Source organism: Mobula hypostoma, chromosome 2, assembly GCF_963921235.1.
Source record: "Mobula hypostoma chromosome 2, sMobHyp1.1, whole genome shotgun sequence".
Lineage (NCBI taxonomy): Eukaryota > Metazoa > Chordata > Chondrichthyes > Myliobatiformes > Myliobatidae > Mobula > Mobula hypostoma.
Genome location: NC_086098.1, coordinates 173,745,685 through 173,772,432, shown reverse-complemented (window position 1 = coordinate 173,772,432; position 26,748 = coordinate 173,745,685). Strand labels below are relative to the sequence as shown.

General features: G+C 46.9%; 1 protein-coding gene across 1 annotated transcript; it reads right to left on the bottom strand.

Annotated features, from left to right (window-relative positions):
* Positions 1-1,694: 1,694 nt before the first annotated feature.
* On the bottom strand, positions 1,695-26,748 carry LOC134360122 (dynein light chain roadblock-type 2-like). Its single transcript, XM_063074192.1, has 4 exons — positions 26,673-26,748; positions 9,753-9,828; positions 7,079-7,246; positions 1,695-2,434 (listed from the first exon to the last, which is right to left on the bottom strand). The coding sequence occupies exons 1-4, from the start codon at positions 26,673-26,675 to the stop codon at positions 2,391-2,393; spliced, it is 291 nt and encodes a 96-aa protein (XP_062930262.1). The 5' UTR covers positions 26,676-26,748; the 3' UTR covers positions 1,695-2,390.

The window sequence follows — 26,748 nt, the reverse complement described above, 5'->3', positions numbered from 1 at the left end:
CCACCCCCACCAGCCTCCGGGTCCAACATATTATTCTCCGTAACTTCCGCCACCTCCAACGGGATCCGACCACTAAGCACATCTTTCCCTCCCCCCCCACTGCTTTCTGCAGGGATCGCTCCCTACGCGACTCCCTTGTCCATTCGTCTCCCCCATTCCTCCCCATTGATCTCTCTCCTGGCACTTATCCTTGTAAGCAGAACAAGTGCTACACATGCCCTTACACTTCCTCCCTCACCACCATTCAGGGCCCCAGACAGTCCTTCCAGGTGAGGCGACACTTCACCTGTGAGTTGGCTGGGGTGATATACTGCGTCCGGTGCTCCCGATGTGGCCTTCTATATATTGGCGAGACCCGATGCAGACTGGGAGACTGCTTTACTGAACATCTACGCTCTGTCCGCCAGAGAAAGCAGGATCTCCCAGTGGCCACATATTTTAATTCCACATCCCATTCCCATTCTGACATGTCTATCCACGGCCTCCTCTACTGTAAAGATGAAGCCACACTCAGGTTGGAGGAACAACACCTTACATTCCATCTGGGTAGCCTCCAACCTGATGGCATGAACATCGACTTCTCTAACTTCTGCTAATGCCCCACCTCCCCCTTGTACCCATCCGTTATTTATTTTTATACACACATTCTTTCTCTCACTCTCCTTTTTCTCCCTCTGTCCCTCTGACTATACCCCTTGCCCATCCTCTGGGTCCCCCCCCCCACCTTGTCTTTCTCCCTGGACCTCCTGTCCCATGATCCTCTCATATCCCCTTTGCCAATCACCTGTCCAGCTCTTGGCTCCATCCCTCCCCCTCCTGTCTTCTCCTATCATTTTGAATCTCCCCCTCCCCCTCCCACTTTCAGATCTTTTACTAACTCTTCCTTCAGTTAGTCCTGACGAAGGGTCTCGGCCTGAAACATCGACTGTACCTCTTCCTAGAGATGCTGCCTGGCCTGCTGCGTTCACCAGCAACTTTGATGTGTGTTGCTTGAATTTCCAGCATCTGCAGAATTCCTGTTGTTAACTTGGGAGAAGATTTGTTTTCAGCAAGACAATGACCACAAGCATAAAGCCAAGGCTACACAGGAATAGCTTAAAAACAACAAAGTTATTGCGCTGGAATGGCCAGGTCAGAGTCCAGACCTCAATCCAATTGAGAATTTGTAGCTGGACAGATTCACTACCCTTTAGCTAAAGAACTTCCTCCTCATCTCCGTTCTGAAGGGTTCTCCCTCTATTCTGAGGCTGTGCCCTCATGTCCTAGACTCCTCCACTATAGGAAATATCCTTTCCATATCCAAGTCTATCAAGGCCTTTCAATGGCCCCTCCCCATTCTTCTAAACCCCAGCATGTACGTGTCCAAACGCTTATCATATGTTATTCTGTCTAATCCATGACAAACTATTTAAGCTGCTTAGTCCATTCCTGGAATCTCCTCTGGACCCTCTCCAAAGGCAGCACATCTTTTCTTAGATAAAGAGCCCAAAGCTGCTCGCAATATTCCAAGCGCAGTCTGAACAATGCCTTATAAAGCCTCAGCATTACATTCTTGCTTTTGCAGTATATTCTAAATATTTTAACTTTTAAACCCTGAGCAATGCATGTGCGCGCACACACACACACACACAAAATGCTGGAGGAATTCGACAAGTCAAATCCAATCTCAAGCAGAAAAACTGAGAACAAAGTGCTCTAAGGGAGCAAGGTCTTTATTTTTTTAAAAAAAAAGCACAATGGTCTTTTACATCGGTTTCTCTTTCACCCACCCAACCAGCGTGTTACAGATGGTCTAAATAACTAATATGTACTGACCATTTCTTAATGATAGTTCAGAAAGAATGAAGATCCAAACAGTTAAAGATTAAATCTCTAGGACCCCAAAGATTACTCATCTTAATTACCAACTCTTTCCTATCCAAAAATATCCCCGTCCAATTTACAAGATGAATCGTGCTTCTCCAACCTTCCTTCCCAATACATTAGTTACAATCCTAACTCAGCCCCACACAAACATGAAAATGGTGCAAACTGCTATTACTTTATTAAGACTGTTACTCATTAAGTACTGCAGTTTAAGCCAGAGATTGCTTCCTGTTTCTCTGAAGAGCATGCAGTTTAACTAGTTATTTACAGTATCTACCAATGGTAACATGGCAATGAGACAGCTTTTACCGAAGACTCGATTGGTTAATGGATACCAAATGTAAATAAGTCAAAGTTATTAGCAGCGGCCTGCTGGTCACCAAAGACTGGATTCATTCAGCCGCTTGGGAAAGGTACGGATGCTCGAGAGAGATCTCAAAGAGGCACAGGAGCTGTTCAACACTGCCAGGTAAACGTGTGATTTCCATCGGTGCAACACTGTACAGGAGGCGATGATGGGGAGGTCACTCACTGGGATTCTGGATGACAATTAATAAATACTCCTTGTCTGAAAGGGAAATGAAGAACAGGTTGATGACAGGCCGATATTCTCTGGTAATTTAATGCACATCAAAGTTCAAAGTAAATTTATTATCAAAGTTTGTAATTGTCACCATGTACTACCTAGAGATTCATTTTTTGCAGGCATTCACAGGAAATAACAGGAAGAGTGAGGACACTTCCTTCAGTTAGTCCTGACGAAGGGTCTCGGCCTGAAACGTCGACTGCACCTCTTCCTACAGATGCTGCTTGGCCTGCTGCGTTCACCAGCAACTTTGATGTGTGTTGCTGTAGGTTGTGGAGTCAGTTCAGCATTGGAGCGAGTGAGTTATTCACCCACGCTGGTTCAAGAGCCTGATGGTTGATGGATAACTGTTCCTGAACCTGGTGGTGTGGGACCTAAGGCTTCTATACCTCCTTCCTGATGGTGGCAGTGAGAAGAGAGCATGGCCTGGATGGTGGGGTCCTTGATGATGGATGCTGCTGTCTGTCATCAATATGATGAAGATGGGGGGTAGCCAGTACAAAAAGGTGAGGGAGAGGAGAAGGGCGAGAGACAGGTGGATCCATGTAAGGAGGGGTTGATTGCAGATGGAGCCCATATCCCTCTAACCATGTACCCATCCAAATGTCTTTTAACACAGGGTGCTCAGGTGAGAATGAGGTATTGTGTTGTCCATGTTTCCCTTTGCATGGGAGCACCATTATTCAATCCTTAATCCCAGACGTTAATTCATTCTCAGTATTTCCTTCCCCTGATGCTCATAAATGCTAAGATTGCCGGGGGGGGGGGAGAGAAAGAAATATTCGCTCTAATTATTTTTTTTACAGCTGCACAGACCACCCATTGTTCTGAGCAGGCAATTTTTATCCAGCCTGAAAACTGTATGGCACTTAAAATTTTTAATATAGTATTTATTAACAATGAACTACCAACTTCCATTCTGTGTTATTGTTACAACTTATAACAGCGTTGTAACTTGAAACACTGACGATGTAATTACGTTGAAGATCTAAGTATTTCAAAGTCAAAGTTATGGTATGTTTATTAGTTAGAAAATTTATGAATTATATTCATTAACATATAATTAATTGCACAGTATTTCACTGAATGCATGTTCCATCCTTCAGGCAATTGATTTTTCTTTTTTTTCCTATGTGATTAAGCACATTCAGCTTTTATTTTAAAATCAGCAGTTTCAGATCAGTAACCTCCCCCCAGGGGAGCAGACACACCTCCTGGCTGCGGCTGAGGTGGGGAAGACCCTGGCCAGAGTCAACCCATGCAAAGCTGTGGGGCCTGATAAAACACCAGGTTGGTTTTTGAAAGACTGCGCAGCCCAGCTGACGTACATATTTAATATAAGACCATGAGATATAGGAGCAGAATTAGGCCATTCAGCCCATCGAGTCTGCTCCGCCATTCTATCATGGCTGGTTCCGGATCCCACTCAACCCCATACACCTGTCTTCTCGCCATATCCTTTGATGCCCCCACCGATCAGGAAACTATCAACTCCCGCCTTAAATATGCGCACGGACTTGGCCTCCACCACAGTCTGTGGTAGAGTATTCCACAGATTCAGTACTCTCTGGCTAAACCTTACCTCTGTTCTAAAGGGTTGCTGCTCAGTTCTTACGCTGTGCCCTCTGGTCTGGATACCCACACCACAGGAAACGTCCTCTCCACATCCACCTTATCCAGTCTTTTCAACATTCGGTAGGTTTCAATAGGATCCCCCCCGCATTCTTCTAAATTCCAGTGAGCGCAGTCCCAAAGCTGCCAAACGCTCCTCATATGTTAACCCCTTCATTCCTGGAGTCATCCTCATGCACCTCCTCTGGACTCTCTCCAATGACAACACGTTCTTGGTTTCCATGGTGGCAACCATCATTCCAGTCCCAAAGAAGGAAGCGGTAACCTGCCTAAATGACTGTCGTATGGTGGCATTAACATCAACTGTTATGAAGTGGCTGGTGATGGAGCACATTAAAGCTACACTGGACCCTTTCTAAATCACTTATCACTCAAACCAATCCACTGATGATGCAATAGCCTCTGACCTCCACTCTGTCCTGTCCTACCTGGAAAATGGGGTCTCTCATGCCACACTGCTGTTCATAGATTTCAGATCAGCATTGAACACCATCATACCCCAGAAACTGGTGGGGAAACTGTCCTCGCTGGGTCTCAACACCTCCCTCTGCAATTGGATACTGGATTCTTAACAGTAAGGCCACAGTCAGTTCCTGTGGGCAGCAATGTCTCTAGTGTCATTAAATTGAGCACTGGTGACCCACAAGGCTTTGTGCTCAGCCCACTGCTGATACATGACAAAGGAACAATAGTGCAGACTATTATCTAAATGGGGAGAAGGTTCAAACAGCAGAGGTGCAGAGGGACCTTGGAGTCCTCGGGCAAGACTCCCACAAGGTTAATTTACAGGTTGAGTCTGTGGTAAAGAAGGCAAATGCAATGTTGCCATTTATTTCAAGGGGAGTAGAGTATAAAAGCAAGGAGATAATGCTGAGCCTTTATAAGACACTAGTAAAGCCGCACTTGGAGTATTGTCAACAGTTTTGGGCCCCATATTTTAGAAAGGATGTGTTGTCATTGGAGAGAGTCCAGAGGAGGTTCACGAGGATGATTCCAGGAATGAAGGGGTTAACATATGAGGAGTGTTTGGCAGCTTTGGGCCTGTACTCACTGGAATTTAGAAGAGTGTATGGGGATCTCATTGAAACCTATTGAATGTGAAAGGACTAGATAGGGAGGATGTGGAGAGGATGTGTCCTATATTGTGGGTATCCAGAACTACAGGGCACAGCCTCAAAATTGAGGCGCGACATTTTAGAACAGAGGTAAGGAGGAATTTTTTTAGCTAGGGAGTAGTGAATCCGTGGAACGCTCTGCCACAGACTGCAGTGGAGGCTTAGTCCGTGGGTATATTTAAGGTGGAAGTTAATCGTTTTCTGATCAGTCAGGGCATCAAAGGATATGGCGAAAAGGCAGGTGAATGGGGTTGAGTGGGATCTGGGACCAGCCATGATGGAATGGTAGAGCAGACTCAATGGGCTGAATGGCCTAATTCTGCTCCCATGTCTTATGGCCTTATGGACTGTGTTGCAGGATCCAGCTGAGACCGTGTCATCATGTTTGCAGATAACACAACAGTGGTTGGTCTTATCAAGAATGATGATGAGATGGGAGTACAGAGAGGGAGTGGAGTGGCTGCTGGATTGGTGTGAGAAGAACAAACTAACAGAAATATACTTTATTTTTGTTTTCTGCATAATTTTTAATCCATTCTATATATATATATATACTATAATTTATTTATTTATTTATTATTGTTATTTTATGTTGTTTTTTTTCTATATTATGTATTGCATTGAACCGCTGCTGCTAAGTTAACAAATTCCACAACACGTGCCGATAATAATAAACCGGATTCTGATCCTTCACAAGGAGAAGACAAAGGAAAGCATTGTGGAGTTCAAGAAGGTGCAGACAAACCATCCCCCCTGCACATACCTGCGTCCTCCGCGCAGAGAGTTAACTGCACCAAGTTCTTGGGAGTTCACATCATGGATGTCTCATCTGAACAAGAAGGCACAGCAGCCTCTCCACTTCCTAAGGAGAATGAGGCAAGCTAGGCTCACCCCCCACCCCCATCTTAACCGTGTTTTACAGGAGCACCATTGAGAGTGTCTTGACAAGTTGCAGCTCTATCTGGTATGGGAGCAGTCGAACATCGGACCAGAAGTCCCTACAAAGGACTGTGAGAACAGCTGAGAGGATCAAAGGGGTCTCCCTACCATCCATCGGCGACATTCATTAGGAGGGCCCTTAGTATTATTAAGGATCCCACCCATCCATCCAGCATCCTCTTTGACTTTCTACCATCAGGCAGGAGACTATAGATGCATAAAAATAAGAATGGTCAGAATGAGAAACAATTTGTTCCCCCAGGCCACTGGGTTTCTGGACTCCCTGCCGCATCATATTCGATGTCTCACTGGTTAATCTGTTCCGTACCTTTCAATATTTAAAATTAATGCACTTTAGTTTGTTATTTGTGTGATTCATCTATAGATTTTATCTGTACCTGCATAAGTTATCATGTGTTATGTGTATCACTGTGCTTTACACTCTGGTTCAGAGAAATGTTGTCTCGTTTCTATATACATTATACGGTTATATACATGTATATAGTTAAATGACAATAAAATAAACATAATTTCAATCAGCTTATTCACTACGTCACGCCATTGAGCCTGCAATAAAACCAAGGAGCTAGGATTCTACATTCCGATCAGGTCATTTTTGAATGGAATTTGGCTGACTGTCTGGTTGTGTTACCATAATTCAGTGAGGGCAGTAGACTGTAGATTTCAAAATTATATTAACATTATATAAAAGTAAATTCCAGCTGTGGAGTAATAAATGTGAAGTGTGTGGGAACAGTGGTTATGGAGGTTGTCACCATGGCTGGGAGCTCCTACCAGATATCTGAGGTTGCTCAGTAGCTGACTGGTCTCTGAGGCATTGGGCACCTGCAGAGACGGAGAGAGCTCTGGGTGGTGGGGCCAGTGGGTGAAGGATGCTCAAAATAAGCAGGCGGACAGAGTGAAATAAAAGCACATTTACCGGGTGCAACCATAATCTCGTGTTTCTTGCTCCGGATCCTGAGGAAGGTGAGGTCATTCTGGGCATCGATGTCCCGGATGGTGCTCCTGGCTTTCATGGACAGCTGGTGGATAAGCCCTGCGTACTGAGCCGTGGTTGCGTTGTCCATGGTCGACCGGATTGGGATACCTGGATGCAGGGACACACACACAAAGTTAGACTTGTCACCATTAAAGTGGCAGCTGTTGGGAAGAAAGGCTGATGTAGAGAGGCTAAATCTGAGTGTAAGGAGTTTCTTCTTTTACGTTACTGCTAAAGCTAATAAAATGGCTTCTCTGTACTGTTAACTGCTGAGACAGTGGTTCTCTATAGCAGCATGTTTGGGTTATAATTACTGATAACGAGAATTGTATTCATTGCTAACCAATTGAGATAGATGTTATTATTTCTTGTGTGTCTGTAAGCTATTGTTTTTGCGGGTTTTGGGCAGAAGTCGCGATGGGGACAGAGCGAGGAGATGCGATGCTGTAAGCTGGGCGATGGAACGGATCCTGAGTGGGAGTCCAAGGCCCAGGGTCTTCAGCGAGGAGAGGAGATGAGGAGAGACTCATGTGGAGCGTTTAGTCGATTACTGAGGGTGGTCCCCGGAGCTTGGAGGACAGCGACTGGAGGAAAGGAAGACTTGGTTCTGTAAGAGCTCCAATGAATTATTTGTGCACAGAACTGATAGAGTTACTGACTTGGCGCCTTTATTGTGTTTGTTTCTACTAACCCATCACCAAGAAATACTTATAAAGTGTAATTATTTAATTGCATATGATGTACTGTCTGTTATTTGGCGGGGTGGGATACATCACACAGCATCCACACAAACTTGATTACTCAGTTTGGTGGGGTCGAAGGCTGCTCCCCCTGGATGAAAGTGAGCTGAGCGAGCCTGAGGCTTACTGGGGGGCTACATGAGGATGGTTGGGTATGACTGTAAGACCCTACAAAGGACAGCGAGGGCCGCTGAGAGACACATTGGGGTGTCCTTTCCTCCCATCCAAGATATTTATCAGGAGTGCTTCATATGATGGGCCCTTAGCATTGTCAAGGATCCTCTCATCCATCCCACAATCCTACCATCAGGTAGGAGGTGCCATGGCATTAAGACAAGAATTGTCCTAGGAAGGGAAACGAGTTCTTCCCCCAGGCCGTGAGACTACTGAACTTCCTGCCACCACCCAGGTCTCATCATGCACGAAGCACCAGTAGCGTATTACTCTTTACTTCTTAACTCGTGTCGTTAATGCACCTTACATTAAATGTCAGTCTTCTAGAGTATATTTTATTATTTGTTATTTTTGTGGTAATATTAATTTTTGTGTTGTGTGTGAGTTATATTTACTGTGTTGTGCACTTTGGTCTGGAGGAACATTGTTTCGTTTGGCGGTATACTGTGTATGATTGAAAGTCAATAAACTAAACTTGAACTTGATCAGGCGATCGATACGGACTGGGGCGCTTCAGCGAAGAATGGCTTTGTGTGCAGCCTGCAGCGGGCGAGCAGCATGATGCCCAGCTGAGCTAAACTGAATACTGCGGGACTCCCAGTTTGATGTTTGATATCCTATCTGTCATTTGCTTGCATTTTGCTGTTTGCGTAGTTTGTTCTTCTTCACGCAATGGGTGTTTGATGTTTTCTTGAACGGGTTCCATGGTGTTTCTTTGTTTCGTGGCTGCCTGTGGGAGTACGAATCTCAGATTGTATTCTGTATACAAACTTTGATAATAAATGGACATTGAAATTTTGAGATGCTGAGAGTCTGTATCATGCTAATTTTTCATTGTGCCTGTGCAAACATGTCTTGTGCAAATGACAATCAACTTGACTTTCACTTTCAACATACAGAGGTGCCATTTTAAGAACACAAGATACAGAATCAGAAGGCAGACATTTGGCTCCTCAATCTAAACCACCAAAACCTCCAGAAGATCTCAGAAAAATGTTAAGTCAGAGAAATGAAAGTTATGTCGATATTTTTTCCAAGAGCAATTCTTTGCTCTAAACACGTTGCTTTTAAAATACAATTCAACATCGTGATCTTTCTATTTCCCAGGGAAGTGGTTGATGGGGGTTCTTAATGATGGATGTCAGCTTTTTAAAGCTCCACTCCTTGAAGATGTCCTGGATATTATGGTGGCTTGTGCCCATTATGGAGCTAATTAAGTTTACAACTCTCTGAAGTTTATTTCGATCCTGTGCAGTAGCTCCCCCATCCCCATACCAGACAGTGATGCAGCCTGTCAGAGTGCTTTCCACAGAACATCTATAGGAATTTTCGAGTGCTTTAGGTGACAAACCAAATTTCTTCAAACTCCAAATGAAATATGGGTGCTGTCTTGCCTTCTTTTTGCTACATTGATATGTTGGGACCAGGTTAGATCCTCAAGACATCTCGACACTCAGGAACCTGAAATTGCTCACTCTCTCCACTTCTGATCTGTCTGAGGATTGGTTCTCTCCACATCCACTCTGCTTAACCCTTTCAATATTTCATAGGTTTCAATGAGATATCCCCCTTTCCTCTAAACTTGAGTGAGTTCAGGCCCAGAGTCATCAAATGCTCCTCATCCGTAAACCCTTTCAATGACGAACCAGAAAAAATCTAACTGAAATTGAGCTCCAGGAAAAAGAAACTGTTCTGAATACCTTCTACATTGACAATAATAATTCCTAGAACACCCTTCTGGTTCTGGATTCTCTTGAGTGTTTCTTCAACCTCCGCCTGAAAAGAGAGATAATATAGATCAACAACAATAATAATAGCCTATCTGTTGAGGGCTTTTCATACACACAATTTAGTTCAAAGTGCTAAAGTGCAAACACGAAAACAAAAGACAAAGTGATGTCAGGTAAGAGTAAGGTTAAACAGGTTCTGAGTTGGCGTTTAAAAGTGTCAAATGAGTCTGCATCCCTTACAGTTTTTGGTATTGAGTTCCACAGTTTAAAAAAAATTATAAAAGATGATCTGTCATTTATTTTTTGAGGGTGATTGTTTGAACTTAAGAGACCGGAGGAAGAGAATTTAAGATTCCAGTCTAAATGGTGCCTGTATACAACACTCCCACGGTCAACGTCTTCTGGATAGACCATGAAATCATATATTTCACTACTTTTATGTCTTTCACGTTTGATTTTCACCCTGAATGTGAGCCTGGAACTGCTGGAGATTGTGATTTGCAGTTTGGAGATCGTTTGGTTGTTTAAGAGCTCTGCAGTCTCTGAGAGGATCCTGGGAGGCAGAGGCAGCGTGTGTAAACCTCGTGGCAGGCAACTGGAACGAGACATCAGCCGATGTTTGACTCCATTTTGCCAATTAAAGTTTCCATTGTTCACCGATTAAAGCGACGAGACAGATTGAAACATCGAGGTGAATGTGGAGGGTCAATGCTGGCAGCCTGATATTTAATTGCCGGGGGTTGGGGGTCGCTCTGCTGCAGGAGAGGGGAGACTGCCTTTTGATCACTGGTGGGGTCGCTCTGCTGCAGGAGAGGGGTGACTGCTTTTTGATCACTGGTGGGGTCGCTCTGCTGCAGGAGAGGGGAGATTGATTGTCTTTTGATCACTGGTGGGATCGCTCTGCTGCAGGAGAGGGGAGACTGTCTTTTGATCACTGGTGGGGTCGCTCTGCTGCAGGAGAGGGGAGATTGATTGTCTTTTGATCACTGGTGGGATCGCTCTGCTGCAGGAGAGGGGAGACTGCCTTTTGATCACTGTGGGATCGCTCTGCTACCAGAGAGAGGTGGTTGTCTTTTGATCACTGGTGGGATTGCTCTGCTACCAGAATAGGGAGACTGACTTTTGATCACTGGTGGGATCGCTTTGCTCCCAGAGAGGGGAGATTGCCTTTTGATCACTGGTGGGATTGTTCTGCTACCGAAGAGGAGAGACTGCCTTTTGATCACTGGTGGGATCGCTCTGCCACTGGAGAGAGGAGATTGCCTTTTGATCACTGGTGGGATCGCTCTGCTGCAGGAGAGGGGAGACTGCCTTTTGATCACTGGTGGGATCGCTCTGCTGCAGGAGAGGGGAGACTGTCTTTTGATCACTGGTGGGGTCGCTCTGCTGCAGGACGGGGGAGACTGTATTTTGGTCACTGGTGGGATCGCTCTGCTGCAGGACAGGAGAGACTGTATTTTGGTCACTGGTGGGATCGCTCTGCTGCAGGAGAGGGGAGATTGATTGTCTTTTGATCACTGGTGGGGTCGCTCTGCTGCAGGAGAGGGGAGATTGATTGTCTTTTGATCACTGGTGGGATCGCTCTGCTGCAGGAGAGGGGAGACTGTCTTTTGATCACTGGTGGGATCGCTCTGCTGCAGGAGAGGGGAGACTGCCTTTTGATCACTGTGGGATCGCTCTGCTACCAGAGAGAGGTGGTTGTCTTTTGATCACTGGTGGGATTGCTCTGCTACCAGAATAGGGAGACTGACTTTTGATCACTGGTGGGATCGCTTTGCTCCCAGAGAGGGGATATTGCCTTTTGATCACTGGTGGGATTGCTCTGCTACCGAAGAGGAGAGACTGCCTTTTGATCACTGGTGGGATCGCTCTGCCACTGGAGAGAGGAGATTGCCTTTTGATCACTGGTGGGATCGCTCTGCTGCAGGAGAGGGGAGATTGCCTTTTGATCACTGGTGGGATCGCTCTGCTGCAGAAGAGGGGAGACTGTCTTTTGATCACTGGTGGGATCACTCAGTTCCAGGAGAGGGGAGACTGCCTTTTGATCACTGTGGGATCGCTCTGCTGCAGGAGACGGGAGATTGTCTTTTGATCACAGGTGGGATCGCTCTGCTGCAGGAGAGGGAAGACTGTCTGTTGATCACTGGTGGGATCACTCAGTTGCAGGAGAGGGGAGACTGCCTTTTGATCACTGTGGGATCGCTCTGCTGCAGGAGACGGGAGATTGTCTTTTGATCACAGGTGGGATCGCTCTGCTGCAGGAGAGGGAAGACTGTCTGTTGATCACTGGTGGGATCACTCAGTTGCAGGAGAGGGGAGACTGCCTTTTGATCACTGTAGGATCGCTCTGCTACCAGAGAGAGGTGGTTGTCTTTTGATCACTGGTGGGATTGCTCTGCTGCCAGAGTAGGGAGACTGACTTTTGATCACTGGTGGGATCGCTTTGCTCCCAGAGAGGGGAGATTGCCTTTTGATCACTGGTGGGATCGCTCTGCTACCGAAGAGGAGAGACTGGCTTTTGATCACTGGTGGGATTGCTCTGCCACTGGAGAGGGGAGATTGCCTTTTGATCACTGGTGGGATCGCTCTGCTGCAGGAGAGGGGAGACTGCCTTTTGATCACTGGTGGGATCGCTCTGCTGCAGGACGGGGGAGACTGTATTTTGGTCACTGGTGGGATCGCTCTGCTGCAGGACAGGAGAGACTGTATTTTGGTCACTGGTGGGATCGCTCTGCTGCAGGAGAGGGAGATTGCCTTTTGATCACTGGTGGGATCGCTCTGCTCCCAGAGAGGGGAGATTGCCTTTTGATCACTGGTGGGACCGCCCTGCTGCAGGAGAGGGGAGACTGTCTTTTGATCACTGGTGGAATCGCTGTGCTGCAGGAGAGGGAGACTGCCTTTTCATCACTGTGGGATCGCTCTGCTGCCAGAGTAGGGAGACTGCCTTTTGATCGCTGGTGGGATCGCTCTGCCACTGGAGAGGGGAGACTGCCTACTGATCACTGGTGGGATTGCTCTGCTCTCAGAGAGGGGAGATTGCCTTTTGATCACTGGTGGGATCACTCTGCTGCAGGAGAGGGCAGACTGCCTTTTGATCACTGGTGGGATCGCTCTGCTGCAGGAGAGGGAGACTGCCTTTTGATCACTGGTGGGATCACTCTGCTGCAGGAGAGGGGAGACTGTCCTCTGATCACTGGTGGGATCGCTCTGTTGCCAGAGTAGGGAGACTGACTTTTGATCACTGGTGGGATCGCTTTGCTCCCAGAGAGGGGAGATTGCCTTTTGATCACTGGTGGGATCGCTCTGCTACCGAAGAGGAGAGACTGGTTTTTGATCACTGGTGGGATCGCTCTGTTGCAGGCGAGGGGAGAAACTGCCTTTTGATCGCTGGTGGGATCGCTCTGCTACCAGAATAGGGAGACTGACTTTTGATCACTGGTGGGATCGCTTTGCTCCCAGAGAGGGGAGATTGCCTTTTGATCACTGGTGGGATTGTTCTGCTACCGAAGAGGAGAGACTGCCTTTTGATCACTGGTGGGATCGCTCTGCCACTGGAGAGAGGAGATTGCCTTTTGATCACTGGTGGGATCGCTCTGCTGCAGGAGAGGGGAGACTGTCTTTTGATCACTGGTGGGATCGCTCTGCTGCAGGAGAGGGGAGACTGCCTTTTGATCACTGGTGGGATCGCTCTGCTGCAGGAGAGGGGAGACTGTCTTTTGATCACTGGTGGGGTCGCTCTGCTGCAGGAGAGGGGAGATTGATTGTCTTTTGATCACTGGTGGGGTCGCTCTGCTGCAGGAGAGGGGAGATTGATTGTCTTTTGATCACTGGTGGGATCGCTCTGCTGCAGGAGAGGGGAGACTGTCTTTTGATCACTGGTGGGATCGCTCTGCTGCAGGAGAGGGGAGACTGCCTTTTGATCACTGGTGGGATCGCTCTGCTGCAGGAGAGGGGAGACTGCCTTTTGATCACTGGTGGGATCGCTCTGCTGCAGGAGAGGGGAGACTGTCTTTTGATCACTGGTGGGGTCGCTCTGCTGCAGGAGAGGGGAGATTGATTGTCTTTTGATCACTGGTGGGGTCGCTCTGCTGCAGGAGAGGGGAGATTGATTGTCTTTTGATCACTGGTGGGATCGCTCTGCTGCAGGAGAGGGGAGACTGTCTTTTGATCACTGGTGGGATCGCTCTGCTGCAGGAGAGGGGAGACTGCCTTTTGATCACTGTGGGATCGCTCTGCTACCAGAGAGAGGTGGTTGTCTTTTGATCACTGGTGGGATTGCTCTGCTACCAGAGTAGGGAGACTGACTTTTGATCACTGGTGGGATCGCTTTGCTCCCAGAGAGGGGATATTGCCTTTTGATCACTGGTGGGATTGCTCTGCTACCGAAGAGGAGAGACTGCCTTTTGATCACTGGTGGGATCGCTCTGCCACTGGAGAGAGGAGATTGCCTTTTGATCACTGGTGGGATCGCTCTGCTGCAGGAGAGGGGAGATTGCCTTTTGATCACTGGTGGGATCGCTCTGCTGCAGAAGAGGGGAGACTGTCTTTTGATCACTGGTGGGATCACTCAGTTCCAGGAGAGGGGAGACTGCCTTTTGATCACTGTGGGATCGCTCTGCTACCAGAGAGAGGTGGTTGTCTTTTGATCACAGGTGGGATCGCTCTGCTGCAGGAGAGGGAAGAATGACTGTTGATCACTGGTGGGATCACTCAGTTGCAGGAGAGGGGAGACTGCCTTTTGATCACTGTGGGATCGCTCTGCTACCAGAGAGAGGTGGTTGTCTTTTGATCACTGGTGGGATTGCTCTGCTGCCAGAGAGGGGAGACTGTCTTTTGATCACTGGTGGGATCGCTCTGCTGCCAGAGTAGGGAGACTGACTTTTGATCACTGGTGGGATCGCTTTGCTCCCAGAGAGGGGAGATTGCCTTTTGATCACTGGTGGGATCGCTCTGCTACCGAAGAGGAGAGACTGGCTTTTGATCACTGGTGGGATTGCTCTGCCACTGGAGAGGGGAGATTGCCTTTTGATCACTGGTGGGATCGCTCTGCTGCAGGAGAGGGGAGACTGCCTTTTGATCACTGGTGGGATCGCTCTGCTGCAGGAGAGGGGAGACTGTCTTTTGATCACTGGTGGGATCGCTCTGCTGCAGGACGGGGGAGACTGTATTTTGGTCACTGGTGGGATCGCTCTGCTGCAGGACAGGAGAGACTGTATTTTGGTCACTGGTGGGATCGCTCTGCTGCAGGAGAGGGAGATTGCCTTTTGATCACTGGTGGGATCGCTCTGCTCCCAGAGAGGGGAGATTGCCTTTTGATCACTGGTGGGACCGCCCTGCTGCAGGAGAGGGGAGACTGTCTTTTGATCACTGGTGGAATCGCTGTGCTGCAGGAGAGGGAGACTGCCTTTTCATCACTGTGGGATCGCTCTGCTGCCAGAGTAGGGAGACTGCCTTTTGATCGCTGGTGGGATCGCTCTGCCACTGGAGAGGGGAGACTGCCTACTGATCACTGGTGGGATTGCTCTGCTCTCAGAGAGGGGAGATTGCCTTTTGATCACTGGTGGGATCACTCTGCTGCAGGAGAGGGCAGACTGCCTTTTGATCACTGGTGGGATCGCTCTGCTGCAGGAGAGGGAGACTGCCTTTTGATCACTGGTGGGATCACTCTGCTGCAGGAGAGGGGAGACTGTCCTCTGATCACTGGTGGGATCGCTCTGTTGCCAGAGTAGGGAGACTGACTTTTGATCACTGGTGGGATCGCTTTGCTCCCAGAGAGGGGAGATTGCCTTTTGATCACTGGTGGGATCGCTCTGCTACCGAAGAGGAGAGACTGGTTTTTGATCACTGGTGGGATCGCTCTGTTGCAGGCGAGGGGAGAAACTGCCTTTTGATCGCTGGTGGGATCGCTCTGCTGCAGGAGAGGGGAGACTGCCTTTTGATCACTGGTGAGATCACTCTGCTGCAGGAGAGGGGAGACTGCCTTTTGATCACTGGTGGGATCACTCTGCTGCCGGAGGGGAGAAACTGCCTTTTGATCACTGGTGGGATCGCTCTGCTGCCAGAGTAGGGAGACTGCCTTTTGATCACTGGTGGGATCGCTCTGCACTGGAGAGGGGAGATTGCCTTTTGATCACTGGTGGGATCGCTCTGCTGCAGGACAGGGGAGACTGTGTTTTGATCACTGGTGGGTGGGACCACTCTGCTGCAGGAGAGGGGAGACTGTCTTTTGGTCACTGGTGGGATCGCTCTGCTGCAGGAGAGGGGAGACTGTCTTTTGGTCACTGGTGGGATCGCCCTGCTGCAGGAGAGGGGAGATTGTCTTTTGATCACTGGTGGGATCGCCCTGCTGCAGGAGAGGGGAGACTGTCTTTTGGTCACTGGTGGGATCGCCCTGCTGCAGGAGAGGGGAGACTGCCTTTTGGTCACTGGTGGGATCGCTCTGTTGCAGGAGAGGGGAGACTGCCTTTTGATCACTGGTGGGATCGCCCTGCTGCAGGAGGGGAGAAACTGCCTTTTGATCACTGTGGGATCGCTCTGCTGCCAGAGAGGGGAGATTGCCTTTTGATCGCTGGTGGGATCGCTCTGCTGCAGGAGAGGGGAGACTGTCTTTTGATCACTGGGCTCACTGGTGGGATCGCTCTGTTACCAGAGAGGGGAGACTGCCTTGTATATGTCATTTTACTCCAATTATTAAAATTAACACCAAAGCCAAATTTCTCTAAAACATTGAATAAATATTTCCATTCGACTCGGTCGAACGCTTTTTCAGCATCCAAAGATACAACACATTGTGGAATTTTAAAAGAGGATGAATATATAATAGTAAATAGTCTCCGAACATTTGAAAAGGAATAGCGACCCTTTATGAAGCCTGTTTGATCTTTACAAATAATTTTACCCAAAATATTCTCCAACTGATTGGCCATTATCTTTGATAAAATCTTAGTGTCAACATTCAGTAATGAAATAGGTCTATATGAAGCACAGTCAGTAGGATCTTTATCTTTTTTAAGAACTAAAGAAATAGAGGCCTCATAAAAAGACTGCCTTTTGATCACTGGTGGGATCACTCTGCCACTGGAGAGGGAAGCTGTCACTCTGCCTGGAGAATGTTATCCAGGTTTTCTGCGTTTTGGACTATGTTAGAGTTTTTATATTTTGTGTTTTTTGTCCGATCTTCTCGTCTTTTGTGTGCAGGGGATGGGGGTTTGGGGCTGAATGTTCCTGTTCCTTTTTTGTTTGTTTTTTTGTGCAGGGAGGGGTGAGTTCGGAATTGATGTTTGTGCTGCCGCTCTTTTCTTTCTTGGTTTCATGGCAATGGAAGAGGAAGTTTCAGAGTTGTATACTTAACAGAGTTGTATTATGGACCCATGAGGGAGGGGCTGGCCAAAGTTGACTGGAAAGATACCCTAGCAGGGATGACAGTGGAACAACAATGGCAGGTACTTCCGGGAGTAATACAGAAGGTGCAGGATCAGTTCATTCCAAAGAGGAAGAAAGATTCTAAGGGGAGTATGGGGCAACCGCGGCTGACAAGGGAAGTCAAGGACCGTATAAAAATAAAAGAGAGGAAGTATAACATAGCAAGGATGAGCGTGAAGCCAGAGGATGGGAGACTTTTAAGGAGCAACAGAAGATAACTAAAAAGGCAATACAGGGGGAAAAGATGAGGTACAAAGGTAAGCTACCCAAGAATATAAAGGAGGATAGTAAAAGCTTCTTTAGGTCTGTGAAGAGGAAAAAATTAGTTAAGACCAAAGTTGGGCCCTTGAAGACAGAAACGGGTGAAATTATTATGGGGAACAAGGAAATGGCAGACGAGTTGAACAGATACTTTGGATCTGTCTTCACTAGGGAAGACACAAACAATCTCCCAGATGTAATAGTGGCCAGAGGACCTAGGGTAACAGAGGAACTGAAGGAAATTCGCATCAGGCAGAAAATGGTGTTGGATAGACTGATGGGACTGAAGGCTGATAAATCCCCAGGGCCTGATGGTCTGCACCCCCAGGTACTTAAGGAGGTGGCTCTAGAAATCATGGACGCATTGGTAATCATTTTCCAATGTTCTATAGATTCAGGATCAGTTCCTACGGATTGGAGGGTAGCTAATGTTGTCCCACTTTTTAAGAAAGGAGGGAGAGAGAAAACAGGCAATTATAGACCAGTTAGTCTGACATCAATGGTGGGGATGATGCTGGAATCAATTATAAAAGATGAAATAGCGGCATATTTGGATAGCAGTGGCAGGATAGGTCCGAGTCAGCATGGATTTACGAAGGGGAAATCATGCTTGACTAGTCTTCTGGAATTTTTTGAGAATGTAACTATGAAAATGGACATGGGAAAGCCAGTGGATGTAGTGTACCTGGACTTTCAGAAAGCCTTTGATAAGGTCCCACATAGGAGGTTAGTGTGCAAAATTAGAGCACATGGTATTAGGGGTAAGGTACTGACATGGATGGAAAATTGGTTGGCAGACAGGAAACAAAGAGTAGGGATTAATGGGTCCTTTTCAGAATGGCAGGCAGTGACTAGTGGGGTACCACAAGGCTCGGTGCTGGGACTACAGCTATTTACAATATACATTAATGATTTAGGTGAAGGGATTAAAAGTAACATTAGCAAATTTGCAGATAACACAAAGCTGGGTGGCAGTGTGGAATGTGAGGAGGATGTTATGAGAATGCAGGGTGACTTGGACAAGTTGGGTGAGCGGGCAGATGCAGTTTAATGTGGATAAAAGTGAGGTTATCCACTTTGGTGGCAAGAACAGGAAGGCAGATTACTATCTGAATAGTGACAAGTTAGGAAAAGAGGAAGTACAACGAGGTCTAGGTGTCCTTGTTCATCAGTCACTGAAAGTAAGCATGCAGGTACAGCAGGCAGTGAAGAAAGCTAATGGCATGTTGGCCTTCATAACAAGGGGAGTTGAGTATAGGAGCAAAGAGGTCCTTCTGCAGTTGTACAGGGCCCTGGTGAGACCACACCTGGAGTATTGTGTACAGTTTTGGTCTCCAAATTTGAGGAAGGACATTCTAGCTATTGAGAGAGTGCAGTATAGCTTCACGAGGTTAATTCCTGGGATGGCGGGATTGTCATATGTTGAAAGATTGGAGCGACTGGGCTTGTATACACTGGAATTTAGAAGGATGAGAGGGGACCTGATTGAAACATAAGATTATTAAGGGATTGGACACGCTAGAGGCAGGAAACATGTTCCCGATGGTGGGGGAGTCCAGAACCAGAGGCCACAGTTTACGAATAATGGGTAGACAATTTAGAACAGAGTTGAGGAAAAACTTTTTCACACAGAGAGTTGTGGTTCTGTGGAATGCTCTGCCTCAGAAGGCAGTGGAAGCCAATTCTCTGGATTCTTTCAAGAAAGAGTTAGATGGAGCTCTTAAAGTTAGTGGAGTGAAGGGATACAGGGAGAAGGCAGGAAAAGGGTATGATTGTGGATGATCAGCCATGATCACAGTGATTGGTGGTGCTGGCTTGAAGGGCTGAATGGCCTACTCCTGAACCTATTGTCTATTGTTGACGTTCCGGGCCCCAAGACCCTTCATCAGGGCTGGAAAGGAAGGGTGAAGAAGCCAGAATAAATATGTGGTGGGGGGGAAGGGAAGGAGAATAGCTAGGAAGTGATAGATGAAGCTAGGTGGCTGAGAAAGGTAAAGGGCTGAAGAAGAAGTCATCTGATAGGAAAGGAGAACGGACCATAGGGGAAAGGGAAGGAGGAGGGCCCACCCAGGGGGAAGGTGACAAAAGGCCAGAGTGGGGAATAGAAGACGGGGGGGAGGGAAACATTTTTTGACCGGAAAGGGAAATCGATATCATACCATCAGGTTGGAGGCAACCTAGACAGAACATGAAGTGTTGTTCCTGCATCGATGACAGTGGCCTCAAACAGACATGTCGGAATGGGAACGGGGACAAGAATTTAAATGGTTGGCCACCGGGAAGTGCTGTTTTTGGCGGATGGAGTGGAGGTGCTTGACAAAGCAATTTCCCCAGATTACGCCGGGTCTCACCAACGTAGAGGAGACTGCATCGGGAGCACCGGAGGTCTCACGTTGCCTCACCGGGAAGGTCTATTTGAGTTCAGAATGGAGGTGAATGGGCAGGTGTAGCACTTTGGCCACTTGCAGGGATAAGAGCCTGGAGGGAGATTAGTGGGGACAGATGAATGGACAAGTGAATCATGGAGGGACTGATCCCTGTGGGGGGGGGGGGGGTGAGGTAAAGATGTGTTTGCTGGTAGCAATATTCCTGCTCTTAACACAATGCTAAAGGTGTACGCCTGCCATTTATTGCATTGTGCAGGGCAGAGCGTCATAGGAAGTCATTCCTGCCTGTGGCCATCAATCTTTACAACTCCTCCCTTGGGGGGGTCAGACACCCTGAGCCAATAGGCTGGTCCTGGACTTATATCCTGGCATAATTTATTTACATATTACTATTTAACTATTTATGGTTTTATTACTATTTATTATTTATGGTGCCACTGTAACGAAAACCAAATTCCCCCGGGATCAATAAAGTATGACTATGACTATGATCTGTTTTGTCCCTGAACCTTCTGGGTAGATGTATATTATGGAGCCCTCCCTCATCATTGTAACAAAAGTGTACATTTTGGGTGCCTGGAGTTTGTACTCAGAGGCTTTTGCAACAGACTGCAGTGATGAATTTTCAAAAGGGTTCTGCTAATTGGGATGTGCTGCCATTGTAAATATGTAATTCTGTAAATTTTACCTCATTATATTTAAAATGTAAAGTAGGCGATGACGGTGACTGATGTTGTTCCTCTCTGCACCTTGTGGCACATCGGGTGGCAACCCTGCTGTTTCTTTTCTCAGTTTTTCACGAGGCTGAGCTGCCAGCTCGACGCCTCAACTCAGCACAGATGCAAAGCTCGCAAGGAGCCGGCCCCAGGACCACTCGCCTCGAAATATGGTGCAGATCCCGTCACATCGCCAGCCGGCAACTGAAGCTGTGGTTAATTGTTTATTGTCACCACTGTGTTGGAGAAGTATGAAACACCCTGTCAGGAGAGTGAGACTCTCCTGGAGGTACACTGTGTAAATAAGAAATTTTACATTTCCCAGTTACACCTCCCAAGTGACTCAGTTTTGGTCGGACACAACCCTAGGGAGGCTGATTGAATAAGCAAATCAGGCAGCATCTATGGAATTAATAAACAGTCAATGTTTTGGACTGAGACCCTTCTTCAGGACTTGAACGAGATGTTAGGCAGAATAACTCAAGAATAATGAAGGGTCTCAGCCCAAAATATTGACTGTTTATTGCTCTCCATTGATGCTGCCTGGCCTGCTGAGTTCCTCCAGCATTTTGTGTGTGATATTCTAACCAGGGGCTCCCAAACATTTCTATGCCATGGGCCCCTACTGTTAACCATGGATCCCAAGTTGGGAACCCCTGCTCTAGAACAACTGATCCAATGATGGAAGCTGGGCAAGGGCAGAGGGCGCGATGGACAGGATGAGTGGGCAATCTTTGTGATGGGGAGGAGGAATCTTGAGTGGGGGAAGAGGAGGAGGTGGCCCTTTGTTATGGGCTCTCCAACAGGAAACACTCCACTGGGGCAGGGGAACTGGTATTGAAATCTCCGCAAAGAATTGGCACCCACACCTTCTGTAACCTAAAGCAATCCTATACCCATCATCCCATCCGTACTGCAAAAAGGGCCATCGTCTATTCTCATGTCTTTTTCTACCGACGCGCAGTAGAGAGCATCCTGACATGCTGCATCACTGCACGGTGCAGAATTTGAACAGCAGCAGACAGGAAGGCTCTAAAACGGGTAGTCAAAACTGCTCAACACATCACCGGCACCAGCCTACCCGCTATCAAGGACATCGATACAAAAGGGTGCCAGGAAAAGGCCAATAACATCATGACAGATCCCACCCACCCTGCTCATGGTCTGTTTGTCCCACTCCCATCAGGGAGGAGGCTACATAGCATCCATGCAAGGACCACCGGAGTTAAAAAGTTACCCTCCACCAAGCATATGGCTGATCAACACCTCCACCCATCCAGCACGACTTTATCAATTCCTATCAGAGTCACCTTCTGTACAGACGCTGCTTTGTCTAGCACCACTGCTGGCAAACAAAGTATGTATACTGTATAAGCTTTTCATGTATTTACATTTATTGTGATTTTAAAAATTGTGTTCTTTAGATTTTGTGTTTTTTTGGGCTTTATCAGATCTGGAGTAACAATTATTTTGTTCTCCTTTACACTTCTGTACTGGAAATGACATTAGACAATCTTGAATGGAGATGACAGCTGCACAAAAGGTCAGGTATAAATGCTGAAACTTTATAAAACTAGCCTCAACAGGAGTATTGTTTTCAGTTCTGGTGAGCACATTACAGGAAATTCAAAGTTCAAAGTAAATTTGTTATTGAAGTAGTCATACGAGGGGTGATTGATAAGTTCGTGGCCCAAGGTAGAAGGAGTCAATTTTTAAAAACGTAGCACATTTATTTTTCCCACATTTACACACTTAGACCAGTGGTCGCGGAGCATACGAATCCCTTCTTTGTCGAAGTTGGTGTCTTGGACCTCCAGAAACTGGTCCACAGCAGGGGAGATTGATAAGTTTGTGGCCTAAGGATGAAGGAGATGAGTTATCAACTTCAAACTTTCTGCATTTTCACTCAAAGAGTTGAACTGCATGTGCATGTAACGAGAGCGGTATAACTCATCTCCTTCTACCTAAGACCACAAACCTATCAATCGCCCCTGCTATGGACCACCTGGAGGTCCAAGACGCTCTTGTTACATGCTCGTGCAGTTCAACTCTTTGAGTGATGATGCAGAAAGTTTGAAGTTAATAACTCATCTCCGTCTACCTTAGGCTGCGAACTTATCAATCACCCCTGCTGTGGACCACTTCTACAAAGAAGGGATCCGTATGCTCCAGGACCGCTGGACTAAGTATGTGAATGTAGGAGGGGACTATGTTGAAAAATAAATGTGCTAGGTTTTCTAAAATTGACTCCTTCTACCTTAGGCCACAAACTTATCAATCACCCCTCGTATGTCACCATATACAACTCCGAGATCCATTTTCTTAGGGGCATTCACAGTAAATACAAGAACCTGAATCGAATCAATGAACGACCACACCCAACAGGACAGACAACAACCAATATGTAAACGAGAACAAACTGAGCAAATATAAACAAAAAGAAAATAACAACAACAAATAAATAAGCAATAAATATGGAGAACGTGAGATGAAGAGTCCTTGAAAGTGAGTCCACTGGTCGTGAGAACAGTTCAGTGATGGGGCAAGTGAAGCTAAGGGAAGTTATCCCCTCTGGTTCAAGAGCCTGATGGTTGAGGGGTAATAACAGTTCTTGAACCTGGCGGTGAAAGTCCTGAGGCTTCGATACCTTCTTCCTGGTGGCAGTAGCAAGAAGAGAACATGAACCTGGGTGGTGGAGGTCCTTATTGATGGATGCTGCTTTCCTGTGACAGCACTCTGTGAAGATGCGCTCAGTGGTTTACCCATGATGGACTTGGCCGTAATCCACTAGGATTTTCTATTCAAGAGCATTGGTGTTTCTATACAGGCAATGTACTCTCCACCACACATCTACAGAAGTTTGTCAAAGATATAAATGTCATGCTGAATCCTCACGAACTCCTAAGGAAGTAGAGGTGCTGCCGTGCTTTTCTCGTAATTACATTTATGTGCTGGGCCTAGGACAGATCCTCTAAAATGATAACATCCAGGAATTTAAGGTTGCCACTTAAATCTCAGCCAGATTTTCAATCTCCCTCCATCACCATCTTGGATTCGGCCAATGACAGTGGTGTTGTCAGCAAACTTAAATGTGGCATTGGAGTTGTGCTTAGCCTCATGGTCATACGTATAAAGCAAATAGAGCAGGTAGTTAAGCACACGGCCGTGTGGTGCTCCGGTGCTGATGGAGACTGTGGAGGAGATGCTGTTGCCAATCTAAATTGACTGGGGTCTGCAAGTGAGGAAATCCAGGATCCAATCGCACAAGGGAGTTTTGAGGCCAAAGTCTTGAAGCTTATTGATTAATTTGGAGGGGATGAAGGTATTGAATGCTGAGCTGTAGTTGATAAAGAGCATCTTGCTGTCCTGCCGTTTCAGGGTTGACTGCAGAGCCAATGGGATGGCATCTGCAGTGGGTGTGTAGTGCCGGTAGGCGAACTGGAGCAGATCCAAGTTGCTTCTCAGGCAGGAGTTTATAAGTTTCATTACAAACCTCTCAAAGCACTTCATCACAGTGGATGCAAGTGCTACTGGATGATAATCATTGGGGCAGGTTACAATGTTCTTTTTGGGCACCGGTATGATTGAAGCAGATGGGTACGTAAGGTTGCAGAGTCGAGAGGTTAGAGATCTCAGTGAACACCCCACCCAGTTGATCAGCACAGGTCTTTAGTACTCGGCCAGGTACCCCATCTGAGCTGGATTCCCCCTCCTGAAGGATGCTCTCACATCGGCTTCAGAGACTGAAATCACAGGGTCATCAGGGGCTGTGGGAGTTTGTGAAAGTTCCGTCACGGTTTTCCGGTTGAAGCGAGCACAGAAGGCATTGAGCTCATCTGGAAGTGAAGCCCAGTTGTTGCCTATGTCACTTTATAAGTGGTGACAGCATTCAGTCCCTGCCACAGCTGTCAAGCATCATTCAGGTTTGGTCCAGAACTGCCACTTTGCCTGTGAGGTGGCTCTCTGAAGATCGCACCTGGACCTCTTGTAACTTTCTTGGTCGCCAGACCTGAATGTCACTAATCTGGCTCACAGAAGGCTGCAGATTAGATTATGAGGACACTCAGTCCTCGTTTATTGTCATTTAGAAATGCATGCATTAAAAAATGATACAATGTTCCTCCAGTATGATATCAAAGAAACACAGGATAGACCAAGACTAAAACTGACAAAAACCACATAATTATAACATATAGTTACAACAGTGCAAAGCAATACCGTAATTTGATAAGAGCAGACCATGGGCACGGTAAAAAAAAAACGCATGGTTCACCCAGGGCTTCTGGCTGGGTAAGACTCTGAATGATTTTGTGGAGACACACTTGTCTTTAAGTGTTTTAAAAAAGTCTCTAACGTCTGTGGTGTATCTATTCAGATCCTCTGAAGAGTCCTTGAACACAGCACAGTACATGGATTCAAAGCAACCCTGCAGCCGTGTCTCTGCCTCCCAGGACCACTTCTTTGTGGTTCCTGTGGTGAGATACTCAGACCATAAGACATAGGGGCAGAATGAGGCCATTTGGCCCATCGAGTCTGCTCCTCCATTTCATCATGGCTGATCTATTTCCCTTTCAGCCCCAGACTCCTGCCTTCTCCCCACATCCCTTCATGCCCTGACCAGTCAAGAATCTGTCAATCTCTGCATTAGATATACATAAAGACTTGGCCTCCACAGCTGCCTGTGGTACCGAATTCCACAGATTCACCACTCTCTGGCTAAAGAAATTCCTCTCCATTCTAAAAGGACACCCCTCTATTCTGGGACTGTCTCCTTTGGTTTTAGACTCTCCCACTACAGGAAATGAAATGTTACGTTTATCCAGTTATATTATATGGCTCAGAATGTTGGACAATATCCAGTAACATGAGGAAACGAATTGTAGCAGCAGAGATGTGGTTTTTGAGGAGGATGCAAAGAATATCATGGACGAAACGAATATCTAACAAGGACGTCATGAACAGAGCAAACGCAAAAAGAGAAATAATGTATGAGATCATGAAAAGGCAACATCATTTCTTTGGACATGTGATTAGGAAAGAGGAGTTAGAATGCACAGTAATTATGGGAAAAATTGAAGGGAAGAAAGCAAGAGGAAGACAAAGACAAATAATGATGGAGACAGCAGCCTGAGAACTGGAAATGAATACCAATGAATTGATCCACTTGACCCGAAACAGAAGTGTGTGGGCCATGGCAGTCAAAGCTCAAACTGGGCACGGCACCTGATGATGACAGGAAATATTCTCTCCACATCCACTCTATTAATGCCTTTCAATATTCCACAGATTTCAATGAGTTCACCATGAGATATAGAGCTAGATATATTTCAAGAGTTGTCTAGATTTGGAACTGTTTCCTTTAGAAGGGATTTAGATCAGCCAAATGGCCTAATTCTGCTCTACGCCTTACTTTCTGATTTGACAGAAGGCCATCAAATGGACAGGAGTGCATATTGTGGCGGGGCGGGGAAGGCCGTTCCTTTCGGTGGAGAAGTGATAACGCGTATAAAATAAACTTTCAATTATAAACTGAGGTTAATTGCAATATAAACCCCGCCCCATCACCAACAGTGCTCCGTATTATGCTTGTGAAGGAATAGCCCTTTGAAGCCGCACTCTGCAACACGCTGTGTAGGATTTTAATTTCTCGGCATCCAAGAAGCTCCTAGATAGGCACGTAGATGATAGAAAAATTGAGGGCTATGAGGGAGGGATTGATCGTAGATTAGGTTAAAAGGTTGATACAACATCTTAGGTCGAAGGGCCTGTACTGTGCTGTTATGTTCTATGTTCTAAATCCAGGAGTTTCAACTATTCTGGAGCTCATAGCAGGCTTTACCCTGAAAAAAAATTCAACAATAAGCATCACAGCCATGTGGATGGAATTATTAAGCATATTCGTGTATCTGTCCAGTTTTCGCCTATTGACAGTTGAAGTACACACACCACCGCCCAAGTCATGGCCCCGATTGCAATGGAAGGAAATAAAGCAGGCTTGTCTACTGATGCAATGCAGTCACCTCGCCTCTCTGCACGGTGCCTGTTGCCCCCTTACCCAGTCCCGGATTCGCCCCTCCACCGGTGCACTTGACGCACAAACTCACCATCTCCCCGGTCGCTTCTCACCCGAGCCGGGCACCCGTCCACCGCGCCTGCGCACCGCCCCTCAGCTGACCCGGC

What these genes read in the sequence shown, in the direction of transcription:
- LOC134360122 (XM_063074192.1), bottom strand. An exon ending in TATTATTGTCAATGTAGAAG is followed by an intron (nt 7,247 to 9,752) that starts GTATTCAGAACA and finishes CCCTGCATCCAG; the next exon opens with GTATCCCAATCCGGTCGACC. An exon ending in CGAGATTATGGTTGCACCCG is followed by an intron (nt 2,435 to 7,078) that starts GTAAATGTGCTT and finishes TTTCCCTTTCAG; the next exon opens with ACAAGGAGTATTTATTAATT.